This window comes from Corythoichthys intestinalis, chromosome 6, assembly GCF_030265065.1.
Source record: "Corythoichthys intestinalis isolate RoL2023-P3 chromosome 6, ASM3026506v1, whole genome shotgun sequence".
Lineage (NCBI taxonomy): Eukaryota > Metazoa > Chordata > Actinopteri > Syngnathiformes > Syngnathidae > Corythoichthys > Corythoichthys intestinalis.
The window spans coordinates 55,353,275-55,374,095 of record NC_080400.1 but is presented as its reverse complement, the minus strand read 5'-3'; the positions used below and the strand labels follow the sequence as shown (position 1 = coordinate 55,374,095).

The window sequence follows — 20,821 nt, the reverse complement described above, 5'->3', positions numbered from 1 at the left end:
CGGGAAAATATCGCCTCTTGTTACGAAAGAAATTTCAGGATACGAAAGGCAAAAATACAATATGGCTGGTACTCACAGCTCCCTAAGTTTACTGAACGTAACATACTTATACAGTGGTATGAAAAAGTATCCGAACCTTTTGGAATTTCTTACATTTCTGCACAAAATCACCATCAAATGTGATCTGATCTTTGTCAAAATCACACAGATGAAAATACAGAGTTTGCTTTAACTAAAACCACCCAAACATTTATAGGTTTTCATATTTTAATGAGGATAGCATGCAAATAATGACAGAAGGGGGAAAATACTGTAAGTAAGTGAACCCTCTGCCTCAGGAGATTTAACAATTGAAGCCAATTTTTACCAAACAATTTAAGTCAGGTTTGTGCCCAATCACTGATGAGTGGTTTAAAGCTGCCCTGCCCACTATAAAACACACACCTGGTAAGAAATGTTTTGACTTCTGCCAAGAGTTCAGCGCAGAATGCTCAGAGAGATAAAAAAAAATAACAACCCTAGAGTGTCTGCTAAAGACTTACAGAAATCACTGGCACAGTCAAATATCTCTATGCACACATCAACTGTATGGAAAACTATGGCCAAGAATGGTGTTCATGGGATGACTCCACGGAGGAAGCCACTGCTGTCTAAAAAAAAAAAAAACTTTGTTGCTCGTGTTCGCAAAAGGCACTTGGACACTCCACAGAAGTTTTGGCAAAATATTTTGTGGACTGATGAAACCAAAGTTCAATTGTTTGAGAGTAACACACGTCATGTGTGGAGGAAAAATGAAACAGCTCACCAGCATCAACACCTCATCCCCACCGCGAAGCATGGTGGAGGGAGCATCATGATTTGGGGCTGTATGCTGCCTCAGGGCCTGGACAACTTGCAATCATTAATGAAAGAATGAATTCAAAAGTCCATCAGGATGTTTTGCAGGAAAACCTGAGGCCGTCTGTCAGACAGTTGAAGCTGAAAAGAGGATGGATGCTGCAAGAAGACAATGATCTAAAAAACAGAAGTAACTCAAATTCAGAATAGTTTCTGAAGAACAAAATACACGTTCTGGAGTGGCTAAGTCAAAGTCCAGACTTGAACCCCATGCCAGACATCCCAGGAATCTGACTGAACTACAGCAGTTTTGTAGAGAAGAATGAGCCAAGATTAGTCCTGATCGATGTACCAGACTGATCTGCAGCTACAGGAAGCGTAAGGTTGAAGTTATAACTGCCAAAGGGGGGAACAAAATATTAAATGTGATGGTTCACTTTCATACTTTTCCCCATTCTGTCATTGTTTGTATACTATCCTCATTAAAATATGAAAACCTATAAATGTTTGGGTTGTTTTAGTTAAAGCAGGCACTGTTTTTTCATCTGTGTGATTTTGACAACGATTTTATGCAGAAATGTGAGAAATTCCAAAAGGTTCAGATACTTTTTCCATACCAATGTAGGTGCTCTGCCATTGAATATTGCTTCGCTTTCCTGGCATCCAAACGGCTAAGAGGGACCTCTACTGTAGATGTGTGTATCCCAGCGTCCTCTTCATTCGCCCCTCGTGTTCCGACAGGTTTACATGAGTGTATTAACTTTTGTTCTTTACTCTATGCTTGTTTTTTTTTTACATTATACACAACTCAGATGTTATGTTTATTGTGCAATAGTCTAATTGTAACATGTATTTGTTACATGTTTTGATGCATTACAAAAGATTTATGTCTGACTTTTGGGGGGTTTGGAACGGATTAGGGCATTTACATGGAAAACGCATCCCTACTTACAGAATTTTTGAGTTACGAAAATACTTGCAGAACCAATTTATTTCGTAAGTAGATGTACCACTGTATCATCGTTTTTCTAAATATCCCCCATATAATAAGTATGCTTCACTGTACTGAATATGGACTTGCAAATACTACCATAAATGCTTTAATGGCTAACCAGCATGCAAAACTAGTTAGGAGGGATTACAAAGGTAGAGTCCAATCCATACAGCTCATGCAAATGAGCTTGGAGGATTCTGGATGATTTCCGTTATTTTAAGAATTGCTGACCTCTAGATTGCAGTCTCATTTTCTTGTATTGCTTAAGTTAACGATAATGTTCATGTATAAGCACTGTCATTTATCATGCAGTGTATGTTGTGTTCCATCTCACATTTGGTTTTGTTGTGCTCACCCAAGTCCCCAACATCTTGATCAAAATTAAATCATGACTGAAAAAAAAATGGTATTTGCTATAGCACAAACTACATAACCACCCTCAAAAATAGGCGCCTATTGTTTTATTCAATACTTTATTAACACCGTTGCTGTGGTCTTTTTTCGATTAACTTTGAATTAATTACAACAATTTGGGGGGGAGGGGTCAATTTATTTGTTTTTGGGTCTATGTGACATATACCGTATTTTTCGGACTATAAATTGCACCTGAGTATAAGTCGCACCAGCCATAAAATGCCCAACGCAGAGGAAAAAAAACATATAGAAGTCGCACTGGAGTATAAGTCGCATTTTGGAGGGAAATTTACTTGATAAAATACAACACATGGAACAGATATGTCATCTTAAAAGGCAATTTAAAATAAAAATACAACAGAGAACAACATGCTTAATAAGTGTGCAGTATGATAATGATAAATGATGCATGAACAACGAAATGTGAACATGGCCGGTATGTTAACGTACAGTGGGGCAAATAAGTATTTAGTCAACCATCAATTGTGCAATTTCTCCTACTTGAAAAGATTAGAGAGGCCTGTAATTGTCAACATGGGTAAACCTCAACCATAAGAGACAGAATGTGAAAAAAAACAGAAAATCACATTGTTTGATTTTTAAAGAATTTATTTCCAAATTAGAGTGGAAAATAAGTATTTGGTCACCTACAAACAAGCCAGATTTCTGGCTGTCAAAGAGGTCTAACTTCTTCTAATGAGGTCTAACGAGGCTCCACTCATTACCTGTATTAATGGCACATGTTTTAACTCATTATCGGTATAAAAGACACCTGTTGACAACTTCAGTCAGTCACACTCCAAACTCCACTATGGCCAAGACCAAAGAGCTGTCGAAGGACACCAGAGAAAAATTGTAGACCTGCACCAGGCTGGGAAGACTGAATCTGCAATAGGTAAAATGCTTGGTGTAAAGAAATCAACTATGGGGGCAATTATTAGAAAATGGAAGACATGCAAGACCACTGATAATCTCCCTCGATCTGGGGCTCCATGCAAAATCTCACCCCGTGGCGTCAAAATGATAACAAGAACGGTGAGCAAAAATGCCAGAACCACACGGGGGGACCTAGTGAAAGACCTACAGAGAGCTGGGACCACAGTAAAAAAGGCTACTGTCAGTAACACAATGCGCAGCCAGGGACTCAAATCCTGCACTGCCAGACGTGTCCCCCTGCTGAGGAAAGTACAGGTCCAGGCCCATCTGCAGTTCGCTAGAGAGCATTTGGATGATCCAGAAGAGGACTGGGAGAATGTGCTATGGTCAGATGAAACCAAAATAGAACGTGTTTGGAGGAGAAAGAATACTGAATTGCATCCGATTAACACTATACCCACTGTGAAGCATGGGGGTGGAAACATCATGCTTTGGGGCTGTTTTTCTGCAAAGGGACCAGGACGACTGATCTGTGTAAAGGAAAGAATAAATGGGGCAATGTATCGAGAGATTTTGAATGAAAATCTCCTACCATCAGCAAGGGCATTGAAGATGAGACGTGGCTGGGTCTTTCAGCATGACAATGATCCCAAACACACTGCCAGGGCAACAAAGGAGTAGCTTCGTAAATAGCATTTCAACGTCCTGGAGTGGCCTAGCCAGTCTCCAGAGCTCAACCCCACAGAAAATCTGTGGAAGGAGTTGAAAGTTCATGTTGCCCAACGACAAACCCAAAACATCATTGCTCTAGAGGAGATCTGCATGGAGGAATGGGCCAAAATACCAGCAACAGTGTGTGAAAAGCTTGTGAGGAGTTACAGAAAATGTTTGGCCTCCGTTATTATCAACAAAGGGTACATAACAAAGTATTGATATGAACTTTTGGTATTGGCCAAATACTTATTTTCCACCGTGATTTGCAAAAAAATTCTTTAAAAATCAAACAATGTGATTTTCTGTTGTTTTTTTCCACATTCTGTCTCTCATGGTTGAGGTTTACCAATGTTGACAATCACAGGCCTCTTTAATATTTTCAAGTGGGAGAACTTGCACAATTAGTGGTTGACTTTAAATACTTATTTGCCCCACTGTAACATACAGTTGTGGTCAAAAGTTTACATACACTTGTGAAGAACATAATGTCATGGCTCTCTTGAGTCTCCAGTTATTTCTACAACTCTGATTTTTCTCTGATAGAGTGATTGGAACAGATACTTCTTTGTCACAAAAAACATTCATGAAGTTTGGCTCTTTTATGACTTTATTATGGGTTAACAGAAAAAGTGATCAAATCTGCTGGGTCAAAAATATACATACATGGATCTTAAAAAGCGAATCATTGACTTGAACAAGTCAGGAAAGTCACTTGTAGCCATTTCAAGGCAGCTGCAGGTCCCAAGAGCAACAGTGCAAACAATTGTTTGTAAGTATAAAGTGCAAGGCACTGTTTTGTCACTGCCACGATCAGGAAGAAAACGCAAGCTATCACCTGCTGCTGAGCGAAAATTGGTCAGGAGGGTGAAGATTCAACCGAGAATCACCAAAAAGCAGATCTGCCAAGAATTAGAAGCTGCTGGAACACAGGTGTCTGTGTCCACAGTCAAGCGCGTATTGCATCTCCATGGACTGAGAGGCTGCCGTGCAAGAAGGAAGCCCTTGCTCCAAAAGCGGCACCTTAAGGCTCGACTGAAGTTTGCTGCTGATCACATGGACAAAGATAAGACCTTCTGGAGGAAAGTTCTGTGGTCAGACGAAACAAAAATCGAGCTGTTTGGCCACAATGCCCAGCAATGTGTTTGGAGGAGAAAAGGTGAGGCCTTTAACCCCAAGTACACCATGCCTACCGTCAAGCACGGTGGTGGTAGTATTATGCTGTGGGGCTGTTTTCCTGCCAATGGAACTGGTGCTTTACAGAGAGTAAATGGGATAATGAAGAAGGAGGATTACCTTCAAATTCTTCAAGATAACCTAACGTCATCAGCCCGAAGATTGGGTCTTGGGCGCAGTTGGGTGTTCCAACAGGACAATGACCCCAAACACACATCAAAAGTGGTAATGGAATGGCTAAATCAGGCTAGAATTAAGGTTTTCGAATGGCCTTCCCAAAGTCCTGACTTAAACCCCATTGAGAACTTGTGGACAATGCTTAAGAAACAAGTCCATGTCAGAAAGCCATCAAATTTAACTGAACTGCACCAATTCTGTCAAGAGGAGTGGTCAAAGATTCAACCAGAAGCTTGCCAGAAGCTTGTGGATGGCTACCAAAAGCGCCTAATTGAAGTGAAAATGGCCAAGGGACATGTTACCAAATATTAGCGTTGCTGTATGTATATTTTTGACCCAGCAGATTTGATCACTTTTTTCTGTTCACCCATAATAAAGTCATAAAAGAACCAAACTTCATGAATGTTTTTTTTGTGACAAAGAAGTATCTGTTCCAATCACTCTATCAGAGAAAAATCAGAGTTGTAGAAATAACTGGAAACTCAAGAGAGCCATGACATTATGTTCTTCACAAGTGTATGTAAACTTTTGACCACAACTGTAGCTATTAAATGTTATTCAGATAGCATAAAGTGTTATTCAGATAGCATAAAGAACATGCTAAAAAGTTAACCAAACCATCATTGTCACTCCGAAACACCAAAATAACATGTAAAATGATATATTAATGTGTTAATAGTTTCACACATAAGTCGCTCCAGAGTATAAGTCGCACCTCCAGCCAAACTATGAAAAAAAACTGCGACTTATTGTCCGAAAAATACGTTAGCCCAGATCCTAATGGTTCCTAAAATGTGGTAAAAATTAGGGATATCCCCGATCCGATCACCTGATCGGAAATCGGGGCCATTCACGTCATTTTCAGAAGAACGGAATCATGTAAAAAAAGGACTCTGGAGAACCGGAGTGTTAGTACTGTATCTTATTGATGCTCGGTGCCTAACCCTAATGATATATCACCATTTCGATATTTTGTCACACTCCTACTGCATATTGCAATTCGCTCAAATTATATAAGCTTTTCCCAACTGAAACATACCTAGCGCAAAAAAATTATCCATTGGAAACCTCGTAACAATTTGCTAAATTGATGAATCGTGTAGGCTTAATCTTGTACATGCTCTTAATTTAGCTGAGACAAAAATGACACCTATTGTTTCCACAAAATACACTCAGCAAAAAGGATTAAGATTCTCATATTAGTCTAGCATAACCTATATTCACAAAAGCATGTCAATTATCAGCATCTTATTTTGGCAGTCCCAATAATAAGCACTCAGAGTGCGGTATTTTGATACTGAAAAGCAAATAAAATATGTATTATGATTGTACAAGGATTATTTACTGCTCTATTGAAGAATAAAGTGCACCACACTATAATCCTCCTACACCCACACTTTGGCATACACTCCAAAATGGACATATAAATACTTTGTTGTTCACATGTGGTTTTGATAGCAAGAAAATAACTACAGGCTTTCCAGCATATCCTCAATGTATTACAAGAGACAGAAGAAATGTTTTTTCATACTCTCCTTAGCTACATGAACAGCTTCTGCATGTTACAAACCTTGTTCTTAGGCTCTTTCTTTTCATGCAGTTCTCACCTGTATTTGTGTATAATTTGCCTGTGTGTTTACTCATGCTTGCTTGCTTGTGTGTGTTTGTTTTATTAGAGTCGTCAGCTGGAGTCTGAGATGGGGACCACCGAGGAGCACAGTCTGAATAAGGAGGCCAGAAAATGGGCGACACGAGTAGCCAGAGAACACAAAAATATCATACACTACAAAAGGGTGAGATGCTTCTATGTTCCTTGTGCATAAATCAGTTATAAAACAATTATTGTAACATATACATTAGCTACTGTTAATATTAAGCAGTTTTTTTGTTGTTGTTGGAAATGTCACTGTTTCCAAGAAATTCATACTCACATCTAGGGCTGTCCAAAACAACTAATTTTCTCGCGATTAGTCTGTCGACTATTTTTACGATTAGTCGACTAATCTAAGTTTTTTTTTTTTTTTTACTAATTTAGCAATTAAATTTTTGTTGACGCTTATTAATTCACAAATACAAACACAAGTACAAATAAACATGTAAATAACAATAATAAATCACAAATAAACAATGAGGTCAAATCCTGATAGCATTAACTAGTGCAAAAGAATGAAATGTAAACAGATTCAGAACACTGACTACGCCTTTCCAACATGATTCAAAACAATTCTTTAAAAACATAAAATTATCTAGCATTAATATTACAGTATACTCCCATACTGTATATAAGACTATTATAATAATTATTTACTGCCAATCAGATTTTTCATAAAGGGTGTCATTTTAAAGCTATTCTAAGTGTAGAATCTGAATTCTGAAGTGTGTGGGTTTATCTCCAGAAATCGTTATTTATATGACATACATGACATACTTTTATTTTGAAATGTTCACCGGAAGTACGTTCGCTAAACCGCTAACTGTAAGCTTTACACTCAGCAAAGAAAAAAGCATTTTTCGTCACTGCATGTGGTTCCAGGAATATTTTTTTTTTTCATTTTTTGTTTGCAAATGCTGTTAACCAGCGATTTTTCATGTTTGAAGTGCCACCTTTTAACCGCAAGTTTGCGTTTTGGAGAAGACTGTCAATGTTTTATAGCAAGCGAAAGTAGGTTGTCATTTTTCCCCATTAGCCTCAATGTAGCAATGCGAACGTTTACAGTGTTTAATATAGATGTGTTTCCTTATTTTGTATGTCTGGACTTTAATTCTACGGCGTGTTGATGACCAATAATCATGTGTGGAAGCAACTGAAGTCTCATATGCCATCAACACGCATGCACAAATGTATGCACGCACGCAGCAATAAAACGCAGCCGAGAAAATTACCGCCCTCATTTTTATTTATAATGTGATAAATGGACTCATTGCATATCGCGACAGGCTTAGCAACTTCAATAAAACATGTCGTTAGTTAGTTAGTTAGTTAGTTAGTTAGTTAGTTAGTTAGTTAGTTAGTTAGTTAGTTAGTTAGTTAGTTAGTTAGTTAGTTAGTTAGTTAGTTAGTTAGTTAGTTAGTTAGTTAGTTAGTTAGTTAGTTAGTTAGATGGACTTAAGATCTGCCAGCTTGTTGTCTCCTGTCGTTTTCCAAAATTACAACTGGGTGATGGCGCTTTAGGTGTTCATTCACAGCTGACATGCAGCCAAGCTTGGCAATGATGAGGCAGGACACAAAAGTGTACCCTCCTATTCACAGCTGACATGCAGCCAAGCTTGGCAATGATGAGGCAGGACACAAAAGTGTACCCTCCTTTTTTTTGTTGAAATAAGTCAATGTTTTGGCCACTCTGGTGCACTTTTTTGGCTTCATGCCGCTTTCCTCGCTTGCATACCGAGTGTCCGACATTCTCAACTTTCCACGCATATATTTTTTTAACCCGTCATTAACCGTCGACGGGATGTTAAGCTCGTCGACGCATTTACGTCATCGATGACGTCGACTATGTCGACTAGTCGGGACAGCTCTACTCAAATCCATAAATGTTTTAGTTACAGTATATTAGAGGTCACCCTGATCTTTTCTGTCTTGTGCAAAATGAAAAGAAAAAACATGTTTCCAAATGCTTTCATGTATATTCCAAATAAAATAATATTATTTAGTATATTAATATTATATTATATATCATACAGTATATTAATATTATAAGTAAAAGTGGTCCTCCAAACTATTGACTCAAGTCAAATTAAAAAAGTATTTGAATATCCAAGTAATGACGAACTGTCAACATGTCAGATTTATTTTTAACAATATTAGCTTTTTTTCTCAGCACAGTCATCTACAGTATATTACTATATGCTGTGCTATAACCTATTATATGGCCATATTAGGCCAAAACAAAAATCACATATCCAATGCATACATGACCACTAGTGGAGAAAACATTTCTACCATGAAATTAAAACAATCATAGCGCCGTTTTTTTTTTTTTTTTGTTTCTGTTAGTGCCAAATCTGTGAGAGAAGTTGAAATCCATGCTTTTGAGTAATGTTGACGACAGCGCTCTATGTGAAATAGCAATTGAACAGTTGGCATGATCATAGCACTTCCGAATGCAGTCTTGGTGTTAAAAATGGTGTGAAAACAAATACAAATGGTTATTGTTTGAATATGTGCCTTTCGAGTGACAGTCGACAAGTCCCGGGTTTCCCCTGCCTGTCGCCCAAAGTCAGTAGAGCTACGCTCCAGCACATCCACAACTTTAGTACCAGCAGGATAGGAAATGGATGACTGGGTGCATGGATTCTTAGCCCAGCCTTTTGCCGCATTCTTGTATTATTTCTTTCCAGGAAATCCACTTTCATCAAATGAAAATTCAATTTAACACAAAGTTTGGTCAAGGAATGAATAATTATGGGCTTAACACAACATGGACTACACAAAATGATATGAACATGAAATTTCTGCACTGACATTCAATTTTGTGATTTTTCATGTATTTAATCAGTCACTGGAGGAGTATGAGAGTCATGGACTGCCCCCCACTGAACAGGGCAGAGCTGATTTGGAGATGAAGATAGAAGAATCCAAAGAAAACATTCGCAAAGCTGAGGTTTGTGGCTTTTTGTTTTTTGCCTTTAGGCCAAAACTAGCGCCGCGTGATGTTCCAACATTTATGCAGCTGGTGTAGTTAAATGGAGGCATTTGGAAATTAAGTTTAGAACTGAGTGGTTCTGTCTATAGGACACAACATGATTGAAACCTATTATTATAATTATCAGTACAGATATTTTAAAATGTTATAGTACTATCTATAAAAAATCATTTTCTTTTATTATTTATTTAAGTAATAACCCTTCTTTGTTGATACTCATTTAAGTTACCGGATATAATATGGCTCATGAACCTACAAAGTATATTTACGCATCTCGGAATAGGCTAAATTCAGTTATTTTTCACACATCGCTTTGCCATCTAACACTGTCATTTTGCTTAACTCAATACAGTATTTTCCCACATCTGACACCCTCTGCTGGTAGTTTTTTTCACAAAAGCGTCCACTTCACATGACAAGAATACACTATTAATAGCATGTGTTCACACGTAATGCAAACACGGGCTGTGCAGGATTCAGCAATGAAATCACATCCCTTTTCACAAAGTGTCTCTACTATCCGTTGGTCTTCCAGAGCAGCACTACCTTGACCAAGCTAATACATATTTAATGAAATGGCTGCATTGTAGTCCTCTTATCTGAGCATTATAAAGGAAATGAAAGTACTACAACATGCATTAATCTAGGTTTGACGCATAATGCACATAGTCATAGTACTTTTCTCCTGGAACCATATTTCAATACTGTTTTCCCATCCACTTTGTTCGCGAGATAATAAAATCTAAGAATAGTAAATTCTGAGAAGAGGCACTATGAACACACATCACTCGATGCTTTTCCCTCTACATTATGAGGCAACTTAAGATATATGTATTTTATTTAACTTAAATTGGTGTTTTGTAAGGCAACACAATTACCGTATTTGTCGGACTATAAGCTGTACCCTGTGGCTTTCATAACAAGGCTGCTTATGTTTCGATTTTGTTTTTTAAACTATTTATTTATTTATTTATTTTACACCTTTTTCATTTCATTTGGCTCCACGTCATGATAATGTTCAAAATCAACAGTGTTTCATCATGACAAAACTTGAGTGTCCATGCGCGCTTGGTATGTATTCTATTCTGCAAAGGCACCCTAAGATAGTGATAGCTTCTTGTGGTCCATTGTGAGAAAACTAGCTAATATCAGGTACATATGACAATTCGATGTCAAGAAAAGACACTTGCTGCCACTACAGAAGAACCATAAACTAGGGATGTACTGAAAGCAAAATTCTTGGCCAAAACCGAAAAGCAAATATTTGTAACACTTGGACGAAAAACCGAAAGGCCAAAAAATACACATGCAAATAATATATTTTTCAATTAAATTTTTAAAAAAATTTTTTATTGCATTATTTTCCAATTTGCCCTTTGACTTGGTATTGTTTCGTATTGTGCCGATTCTGAAACCCCTCGGGATGGTCACCCTCTACGATTTTTCTGAAACAGAAGCCAAGAAGAGGGTCCGTGTAACCCTCAGGGGCCAAGTCTCTCTTCCATCTTTGTTCAGTATTTGTTTTGGTCAACAAGGCAATATGCAAATGATCCTGCATAAGGCAGTAAAAAAATCTGGTAAGAACAACAACCGGTAAAAACCAATCAAAACATTTTTTTAAATCAAGTTTGTAATAATTCGAATTTAATCATAATGTGCGCAAGTAATGATACAACGCCTGAAACAATAAACTAAATCACATTTTTTGAAAGCCATTTTGAACACAAAGTAGCATTAATATTCAACATGCATTAGAAACAACATTCTCTCTCACTTCAGAAAAGAAGGATTCACCGATTGCCATGCTTTGTAATAAAATGGGTACCGAGGCACTTAAGGGGCAATTCAAATTAGAAAGGGGGCCAGTGCCCCTATACCACACCCTTAAAACCACCACTGGGAGGGTGCATTCCTGGCGGCAGTGAGCGCTTACGTCGTCACAGCGTCACAGCACACGTCATGGAAAATTTTGGACACTCGAAAAATGGGTCACACGCTTCCAATTGCTAAGCTAAAAGTAGTAAAGTTTCTTCTTCCTGCCTTCCACGGTGGCGGACGTGTTTCCTCATTGCTCCTGCTGCTGCTATCTTCGTCAGTCTAGTCAGTCTGCTTTTTTTGTATTTTTTTCCTCTGTGGATCAACTGTTGCTGGTCTCTCATACAAAAATGGATTTGATTAGATGGTCTATCATCGCAACTGACAAGATTTTTTCAACAAGACACGGTGCACCAGAAGAGCCGTCTTGCCCAGATGGGACCTTTGCTTTTGGCTAAGTGAGAGATTCATTGGATCATTGGAAGCCAGCCTGTCTCACTGTCCTATCCGTGGAAGATATCGAGGATATTTGGCTGTTTAGCGTAACGGTCGCGGGGTTCCTACTGCTTGGCTTAGGAGGCGCCCTGCTCTACCGGAAAGTTTCCATGACGGCAGCTTTCAAGTAAATCAACAAATTGACCACGGATCAAACAGTGCGATTCAATGCATTGGAGAACCGCGTCAAGGCTCGGATTGAGAACTGGCTCCGTGGACTCACGGTTCAGTCCGAGGAAGGATGGAGAAAAGTGGATGCTACCTGGCGCCAGGTGGCAGAACTGTCGAGGCAGACCACAAACGTTTTGGCAATGACTTAAGGGACCTGAAGTCTCACCTATGCCCTGAGAAACGCGATTTTGACTGAAGACCAACTGTATTTGGACATATTAAATTACTTATTCGGCTTAAATCGATCATAATTTTCCTTTCCCTTTCCCGAACACCCTTACCCCACCCCTCCCTTCTCCTGGAGAGAGCCGCACTGATGGATCTCTTGCCCTTGATTCTCCTCCCAAGGCCGATCGCAGGGTCCTGCGACTCCCCCCCTCCTGTCCGCTACTGCCTTTTTCTTACTATCACTGCCCCCCCCCCTTCATCCAGCCATGACTGGTAGTTTTCTTTTGGTTTTTTTTCGTACAAAAAATCCTTGCACGTGACGTGCGGCGTGTCATATCCCTGCTATGTTGTATGATATACAGTATGTGTGTAGTGTAACTTCTGTAACTGCGCTGTAATTCCCGAAGAAGACAGAGAAGTTGGCGGCGCGGAACGTCTGCAGCAGCCCGATGCTCACTCATCGAACGCAATTTCGTTGTCATCTGTGAAAGCTGGTGTCAGTGACTAATAAAGCTATCCTGATCCTGAAAGATCTTTACGAGACTATTACAATCTCTCCTCCTGTACTTAAAATAAGACGACTGGTCGTGCTATAAACATATTGTACTAAACAACAGCAAATGCAGATACTACTTAATTGTATTTTGTTCCCTTGATTAAACTCCAAACTACTCACGCACGGTCTCAAATGCACTGTAGTCGATGTGGAAAGTAACTTCAGAGCAAGCCTGTAGCAGTAATGAAGCAAATTTCTTTTCCTTCATCTATTAATTTCTATAGTTCGTCGATAGCTCAAAATACTTACAAACCGCGGACATGTTGGCTGTGAGCCAGTAGTGTTAGCTCACCGTGTTTTGATGACGTCATCACAAGACGACTAAAGTTCTTCACACTTTTCGGTTGTAAACTTTCGGCCTTTTAACCGAAAATGCTAGTTTAGCTGTTTTCGGCGCTGAATTTTCGGTCACATCTCTACCATTAAGCATGGATGATTAGACACATTTTAAAAGAATGGATATCCATATTTTGCCATGACCTGGCTCTCATTTGCTATACTAGTACTGACAAAAAATAGTCAGGATGTCTATCCACTGTCTGCTACGACAAGGAGATGCTATGCTAGAGCCGATGAGCCATTTTCAACCAACGCTCAGACGACTTTATTGCACAGGAATGCTTTGTCCGATGCTTGATCCTTTTACAGAAGAACAGTGTAAGATGTGGGTGTTTTTTATTTAAAGGGAAAGTTTGCCACACAGTGTTACAACAAAGTTGTTATTCTAGCATTCATAGCTGTAACCCTGAGTATATCAGATGCTGTGGCGGGGAATTTCAAGAGGACTTCTTACTACTTCAAGATTATAAGGCAAGATGAAGTGGATTTTTTTTTCATCCATCCATTTTCTCACGCGTATCTGAGGTTGGATCGCGGGGCAGCAGCTTCAGCAGGAAGCTCTTCTTAGTAGATATAGTGACCTGTTTTTTTTTAAGTTTTTTTTTTTTTTTCAAAGTGTTTCTGACAGCCTCAGAGAACATGACTGGGTGTCTCACTACACCGATTGACAGGCTACTGCTTGTGAATGAAATGGATGCAATTTGTGGTGTTGGTGCATGTTTATTTGGTCAATCGAATATTTCTGTGTAACATCTCTCCATGAAAATATCCAAATATTAAGACCGACACCTACGACTTAAATTCGGGTGTAGTGTATATATGGATTTTTTTCTTAAATTTTGTGACATTTGGGCGATGCAGCTAAGTCAAGTGCGCTCAATACAGTGGTATGAAAAAGTATCTGAACCTTTAGAAATTTCTCACATTTTTGCATAAAATCACCATCAAATGTGATCTGATCTTTGTCAAAATCACACAGATGAAAAAACAGTGTCTGCTTTAACTAAAACCACCCAAACATTTATCGGTTTTCAAATTTTAATGAGGATAGAATGCAAACAATGACAGAAGGGGGAAAAATATGTAAGTGAACTATCAAATTTAATATTTTGTGGCCCCCCTTGGCAGCAATAACTTCAACCAGACGCTTCCTGTACCTGCAGATCAGTCTGGCATATCGATCAGGACTAATCTTGGCCCATTTTTCGCTATAAAACTGCTGTAGTTCAGTCAGATTCCTGGGATGTCTGACATGAATCGCTGTCTTCGGGTCATGCTATAGCATCTCAATGGGGTTCAAGTCTGGACTTTGACTTGGCCACTACAGAGCGTGTATTTTGTTCTTCTGAAACCATTCTAAAGTTGATTTATTTCTGTGTTTTGGATCATTGTCTTGTTGCAGCATCCTCTTTTTACCTTTAACTGTCTGACAGACGGCTTCAGGTTTTCCTGCAAAACATCCTGATAAACTTTTAAATTCATTGTTCCATTAATGATTGCAAGTTGTCCAGGCTTTGAGGTAGCAAAACAGCCCCAAATCATGATGCTCCCCCCACCATGCTTCACAGTGGGGATGAGGTGTTGATGTTGGTAAGCTGTTCCATTTCCCCCACACACATGTTGTTGTGTGTTACTCCCAAACAATTCAACTTTGGTTTCATCAGTCCACAAAATATTTTGCCAAAAATTCTGTGGAGTGTCCAAGTCCCTTTTTGCAAACATTAAATGAGCAACAATGTTTTCTTAGACAGCAGTGGCTTCCTCCGTGGAGTCCTCCCATGAACTCCATTTTTGGCCATAGTTTTACATATAGTTGATGTGTGCACATATATTGGACTTTGCCAGTGATTTCTGTATGTCTTTAGTGGACACTCCAGGGTTCTTTTTACCTCTCTGAGTATTCTGTGTAGAACTCTTGGCGTCATCTTTGGTGGACGGCCACTCCTTGGTAGAGAAGCAGCAGTGCCAAAGTCTCTCCATTTGTAGACAACTTCTCTGACTGTCGATTGATGAACATCCAGACTGTTAGAGATCATTTTGTATCCTTTCCCAGCTTTATACAAATTGACATTCCTTGATCGCAAATCTTCAGACAGAGGTGAAAATTGGTTTCAATTCGTCTATAAGTCTCTTTAGGCTAGAGTTAACTTACTTATTTTTCCCCCATCTGCAGACACTGTTTTTTTTCATCTGTGTGATTTTGACAAAGATCACAGATCACATTTGATGGTGATTTAATGCAGAAATATGAGAAATTTCAAAAGGTTCAGAAACAAAAAGTACAGTATATCTTTTATGATATCATTTATATTTATATCATTTATTTATCCCAGCATTTGCGCAGCATTTGAGTAAATACTGTAAATGACAAATACCTTAATCATTATAATATGCTTTTAAATGAACATATCAATTTCTGTTTCCAGACGTGACAGATAAATATATTTGTAATATGAATATGATAATTGTACTTCTATAAGTCCTAACTGGATTATTATCAATATTAGTAACTTGTAACACATTACCATTGAATGTCAGCTGTTGGAAAACACAAACTCATTACTGCATATTTTATTCTGGGCAATATTATGTGTGGGCCGGCCTTGTATTCGCTGTAACGCTGAAGAGCTGTTATTGTTTTTTATGCAGCCAGACAAACACGCTCCGAGCCATCAGCTATATTATCTGTCAGCAAGAAAGACAAATTGAATAAGCAGGTAATATAAGAGGACAGCAATGAAAATGCAGAGACGACGACAAAGAGGTGAAGGACAAAGAGTTAAGTCAGGCAGGGATTTTCTACTCTGTATTTATAAAGTAGCTACATCATTAGTCTCAATAATAAAGAAGACAGCACATATACAGTCCTCACAGTGCTGGCAGCTCATTAAAAGAAAGTTTAGAAATATGTGAGCCGTTTGATTTTATTAAATCCCCATGGAGAATTTGACTTTGACTGTCGACAAGTTCACACTTTTGGCCCGAGCTGAACCTGAACAGCCAAAAACAACAAATCTACAGTAATTACATCAACAGCTCTGTACTACTACTACTACTACTACTACTACTACTACTACTTTAATAGCAATGCCCTATTCCAAGCACATTCCTTGAAGTTACGGCAGATATTAGTGTACAATTATATTTTTTAATGAGAGAAATGATAAAGTTTTATCATCAAAATTAATTTGTCTTAATCATTAGAGTTAGACAATTCAATCCATTAGAGATATGCAGGATGATACATCTCTTAAAGAGCCTGTGACAGCATAAAAAACATCTTAGATAGCATTATTATGTAAATTACAATCATATTTTGTGATGATTCGTCTATATACAACAATTTGGCAAAGCGCAGATGACGAGAAATTAGTCTTTTAATTTGCCGTTTGGTCACGCCTGTCATTATAGCGCTCTAGTGTCCCCAGCTGGGGAATGATGTCGGCAGGGTCGCGATTTCATCTGATTTAGAATTCAACCCATTGGGGAGGGAATTATTCAGAACGAGGAAAATGCGGCAAAGAGAGCAGAAAAATGTCATTCTTTCAATCTCTCTACTCCAAATTTTTTACAGGATATTCTTTTTATCTAAGTATTTTTCCCCAATTGCTAAATAAATGGCATGGTCATGACAAATAAGTCTTGTGCTAAATGGAATATGAAATATTGAAAATGCATTTATTCAGTACGACATGGCAAAATTACTCAATCATGGTCAAAACTGTCGACTTCTTGCACCTCCCGAACGATATTTTATGCCACCGGAGTTAGTCCGGCTTTTGTTATTTCCCTGCCCCGGCTTCACAGAGCGCAAATAAACCAGGAGGCGTGACAGCTAGCCGACATACTAACCCACACCGAGCAGCGTTTCCAAGTCTTATTCTTGCTGTTCGAAGCGAAAAATCACACAAAACTTCTCCGGATCATGTCTCACAGCAGCGGGGTTGTCGATTGTCTTCACCGATCGGAAACTCCCCCGATGGCAAGCAAGTTACAGCTCGTCGTTCTCCTGCTGCGGGCAGGAGTGCTGTTGTCGGGAAAGCAGCTGGAGAATGACCGCGGGACAAACCGGCTGACATCGGAGGAGCGGGTAGCTGCCAGTGCCCAGGCTGAGGATAGTGGTCTATTGCCGGGCACAGGAAGAGGACAGATGGGGCTTGAAGTCTGGACGATATGGAGAACAGCACGAGCGTAAGCCGAGAATAGCGCTCTCCCGGCGGGCACGCGAAGAGGACCGAAGGGCGTGTGCGACAAACCACCGGTGGTCAGCCGAGTGGCATTCTCGGTAGACAAGGAGCATTGTCAACCACAAAATGCAAGCCACCTCCGTATTAAAATGTGTGCCATGATCCCAGTATTTGACATAATACAAAAACAGTGTTTACTCACTTCTTCGTAAGTCTGATGGTCCCACAGTTGTTGGACTTGTTTTGGCCAATTTCGGGGTGAACAGGAACTTTGTGAAACCCAAAAAGGCTCACACGCCTCTTCCTGGTGCAGCAACAAAACCCTGCAGTACAAGTGGCTGGCGTGATTTGAAAAATAAACAAATTAATCTGCAAAATCAGCTGAATCCGCAGTCCATCTGCATACTATAACGCAATGCTGTATTATGAGATGCTGACCCGGGTGACGTCACATTCTCATTTGTCCTCAGCCCGGAAGTCACTCATTTTCATGGCGTAGGATTAAAAAAAAATTAATAAAAAAACGATCGCTTCCACACACATCCAAGCAGTCCATTTCATTCAGGGGCATAAAATATTGCGTGAAATATGAAATAAAAATGCTTTTTGCTGTCATAGCCACTTTAAAGTTCAATTTATAGTCGTCAAACTCTTTAGCCTCCTTTTTAAAGCAGTAATGTGAAGTAAGGTTGGCGAACCATGTTTTTGAATAATATCAATGGCTAAAAAGTTATAAGCATATTTTCATTTTTTTTTTTAACGCAACCCTTCCAGATTCTTTGTTTAACCCATAGCAACGCCCTTGACAATGAAAATGCTTTTCTTCGGCAATCTTTGGAAATCTTCGGAAATTACGTCCCACCTAGAAGTGCGAGGGAAGTCCGCAACAGAACAGTATTGTTTGTTGCATTGCTTCTCGGTAAGATGCCACGGCGGTGTGTGGCGATGTTTTGTTCTCACTCAAACGAAAAGTTGTATGAGTGGCCAAAGGATAGCAGGGCACGTAAATGGACATCTTTCGTTCGCACGAAGCGAATGAATTCCACGCCATCATTGAGGAGTGTTCTCTGCTGCAAACACTTTGAAGATGCCTGCTTCCTTAACCGGTCTGCTTATGATCAAGGATTTGCCAAAATGTAAGTGTGATTTTTGGATAAATGACTTATGACTTTGTCAAAGCATAGCTGCCTACTGTTGTGGAATGAACAGTATAAGCTAGCAACGTTAGCCGAAAGTTAACTCGTGGCAATCCCTGATCATAGTTGTTGTTGCGTTCGCTAGGTTAAGCGTGTTTAAATTGTGGGTCATCTACGATCTTGTCCGAAAGGGTTAATCCACTGTAAATCGGGAAACGGGTGTGGATGTGCACATAAGCGGGTCGGTATCGCGGTAATTCACGGTCACATTGCCGTAAGACACACACACCGCCGGTGAGTTTGTGCACATTTATTTGTATTTGTATTATGTATTTCCACCTTCATGCTTCAAGCATTGCATTGCTTTTGGACGGTTCGGCGTTTCTTTCACGGTGATCGCATGATAGCCTTCTAGTTTGTGTTTTATGAGAGCAGGTGACAGGTGACAACTAGCGTGTTGGTTTAGCGTAGCCATTGAGTCAAACTCGCAGCGAATCAGCGAGCGGCGCAGGTCACGCAGTGAATCATGGGAAATGTAGTCTCGGGACAACACTGAAGTGGTGCTTTGTAATCTGTTCACTTGTGTGAAAAAACTACATTTCCTCACGCCATTAGACGCCACTTCTACAGGCTCTATCTATCGCTCCGCACAGCCTGCCGAGAGCCCCAAGCTGTGTTCGTACTGTTAGCTCCATGTGTTAATAAAGAAACAAAGTTGTCAGCACGTCGTGTGTTCGATACCTTTGTCAACAAAAAGCTCATAACAAGACACTATGCACGATCCGTTTAAGAGACGCTGGAGTAGGAGGCAAGGAGGAGATCAGCGAGAAGCAAAACTTCAAATGTGGCGGCAGTCCGCTATTATTTTGTTTTCTTATTGTTGCCACAATAAAGTGGGGAAAGCCATCGACGACTCATCTCCTTCTTTCTCCCCAACGTTTTTATATTATTATTTTATATGCAGGAGAGCTGCCGGATCTGCCAAAATGAACATGAAGTCTGATTATTATTTTTTTTAACAATGTCATCAGATAGACAAAAACATAAAATTATGTGCAAATGCCTGCATCTTCAAATCATGAAAACAATAACAGCCTATATCTTACCAATGTTGTAATCTCGATGGGTCTTGTATCCATTCCATGTCAGGTAGTCTAGGCACATTCTTTGCATCCTGATTAGCGTCTGGCTAATACATGTTAGGTCCAACATAAAATTCCAAGCTCCTCTTCTTCCTCCCAACTCTTCAAAAACTTGGATCTCCTCTCTTGCGCTCGATCTGTCGCTTATATCGCTGTTTGAATCATTGTTTGAAGGGCTTTGTATGGCGGCCGTATGTATGGAGCTGCCATCGCTGTTCCCGGTGTGACGTATCACTTCCGGGTTCGTCCCCTTTCAGGATCGAACTTCGGAAACGCGATTATTTTGTCAAATATACGACATATAAATTATTTTTTTTCATGCTTTATTTGTTGGACAATGTTTAATTACTTTACTTGTGACCCTATTTGGCATGTGAAGAATATACTTCACATTACTGCTTTTAATTATGTTTTTTTTGCAGGTCAAAGTTTATGTAGTATCTCAATATTCAGTATGTTTTAGGGAGTGCTCAATGTCTCACTCACTTTGTTCTTCTTCTGGGTGAGGACCCTAACTAAAATTGCTAGTCCTCTGTTATCCCTGAAAGAATTAGAATGAAATTTGGTAGGAGTATTCTAGGGATGTATACAGATCAATTCTACAAGCCCGATTCAAAAATATAAATTGTCTCGGGGTGATTAATTAGGTTAGGCTTCAACCTAGCCAGTTGAGAAGATGCATGCTCTTTTGGTGTGCATGTCTTTGGGCTAATAAGACATTAAGGACGAGGCAGGCCAAGGGCGTAGGTTTATATAGGGTCGGTAGGGACATACTGTAACACTACCAACTTTTCAGGATGCTCAAATTCTCCCAACCAACTTTTAAACAACCTTGTATGCATTATATAATGGCTTCAGTTATATGGGTCATTTCGATTGTCTTCCCATATGTTGTAAGGATAGAATTGACAGTACCATTATTAAGTAAATTTTCATTATGTTCAGACTTACATTTACCTCTTTTCACTTGCTGAATGTGCC

General features: G+C 39.4%; 1 protein-coding gene across 2 annotated transcripts in view; it reads left to right on the top strand.

The window, feature by feature from the left end:
- LOC130917463 (F-BAR and double SH3 domains protein 2-like) overlaps window positions 1–20,821 on the top strand; it is a 127,390-nt gene that overhangs the window by 83,180 nt on the left and 23,389 nt on the right. For both annotated transcript variants that reach the window (XM_057838895.1, XM_057838894.1), the window contains 2 exons: window positions 6,862–6,978; window positions 9,685–9,789. In XM_057838895.1, the coding sequence (XP_057694878.1) occupies window positions 6,862–6,978; window positions 9,685–9,789 (222 nt within the window). The remainder of the gene's footprint in view (window positions 1–6,861; window positions 6,979–9,684; window positions 9,790–20,821) is intronic.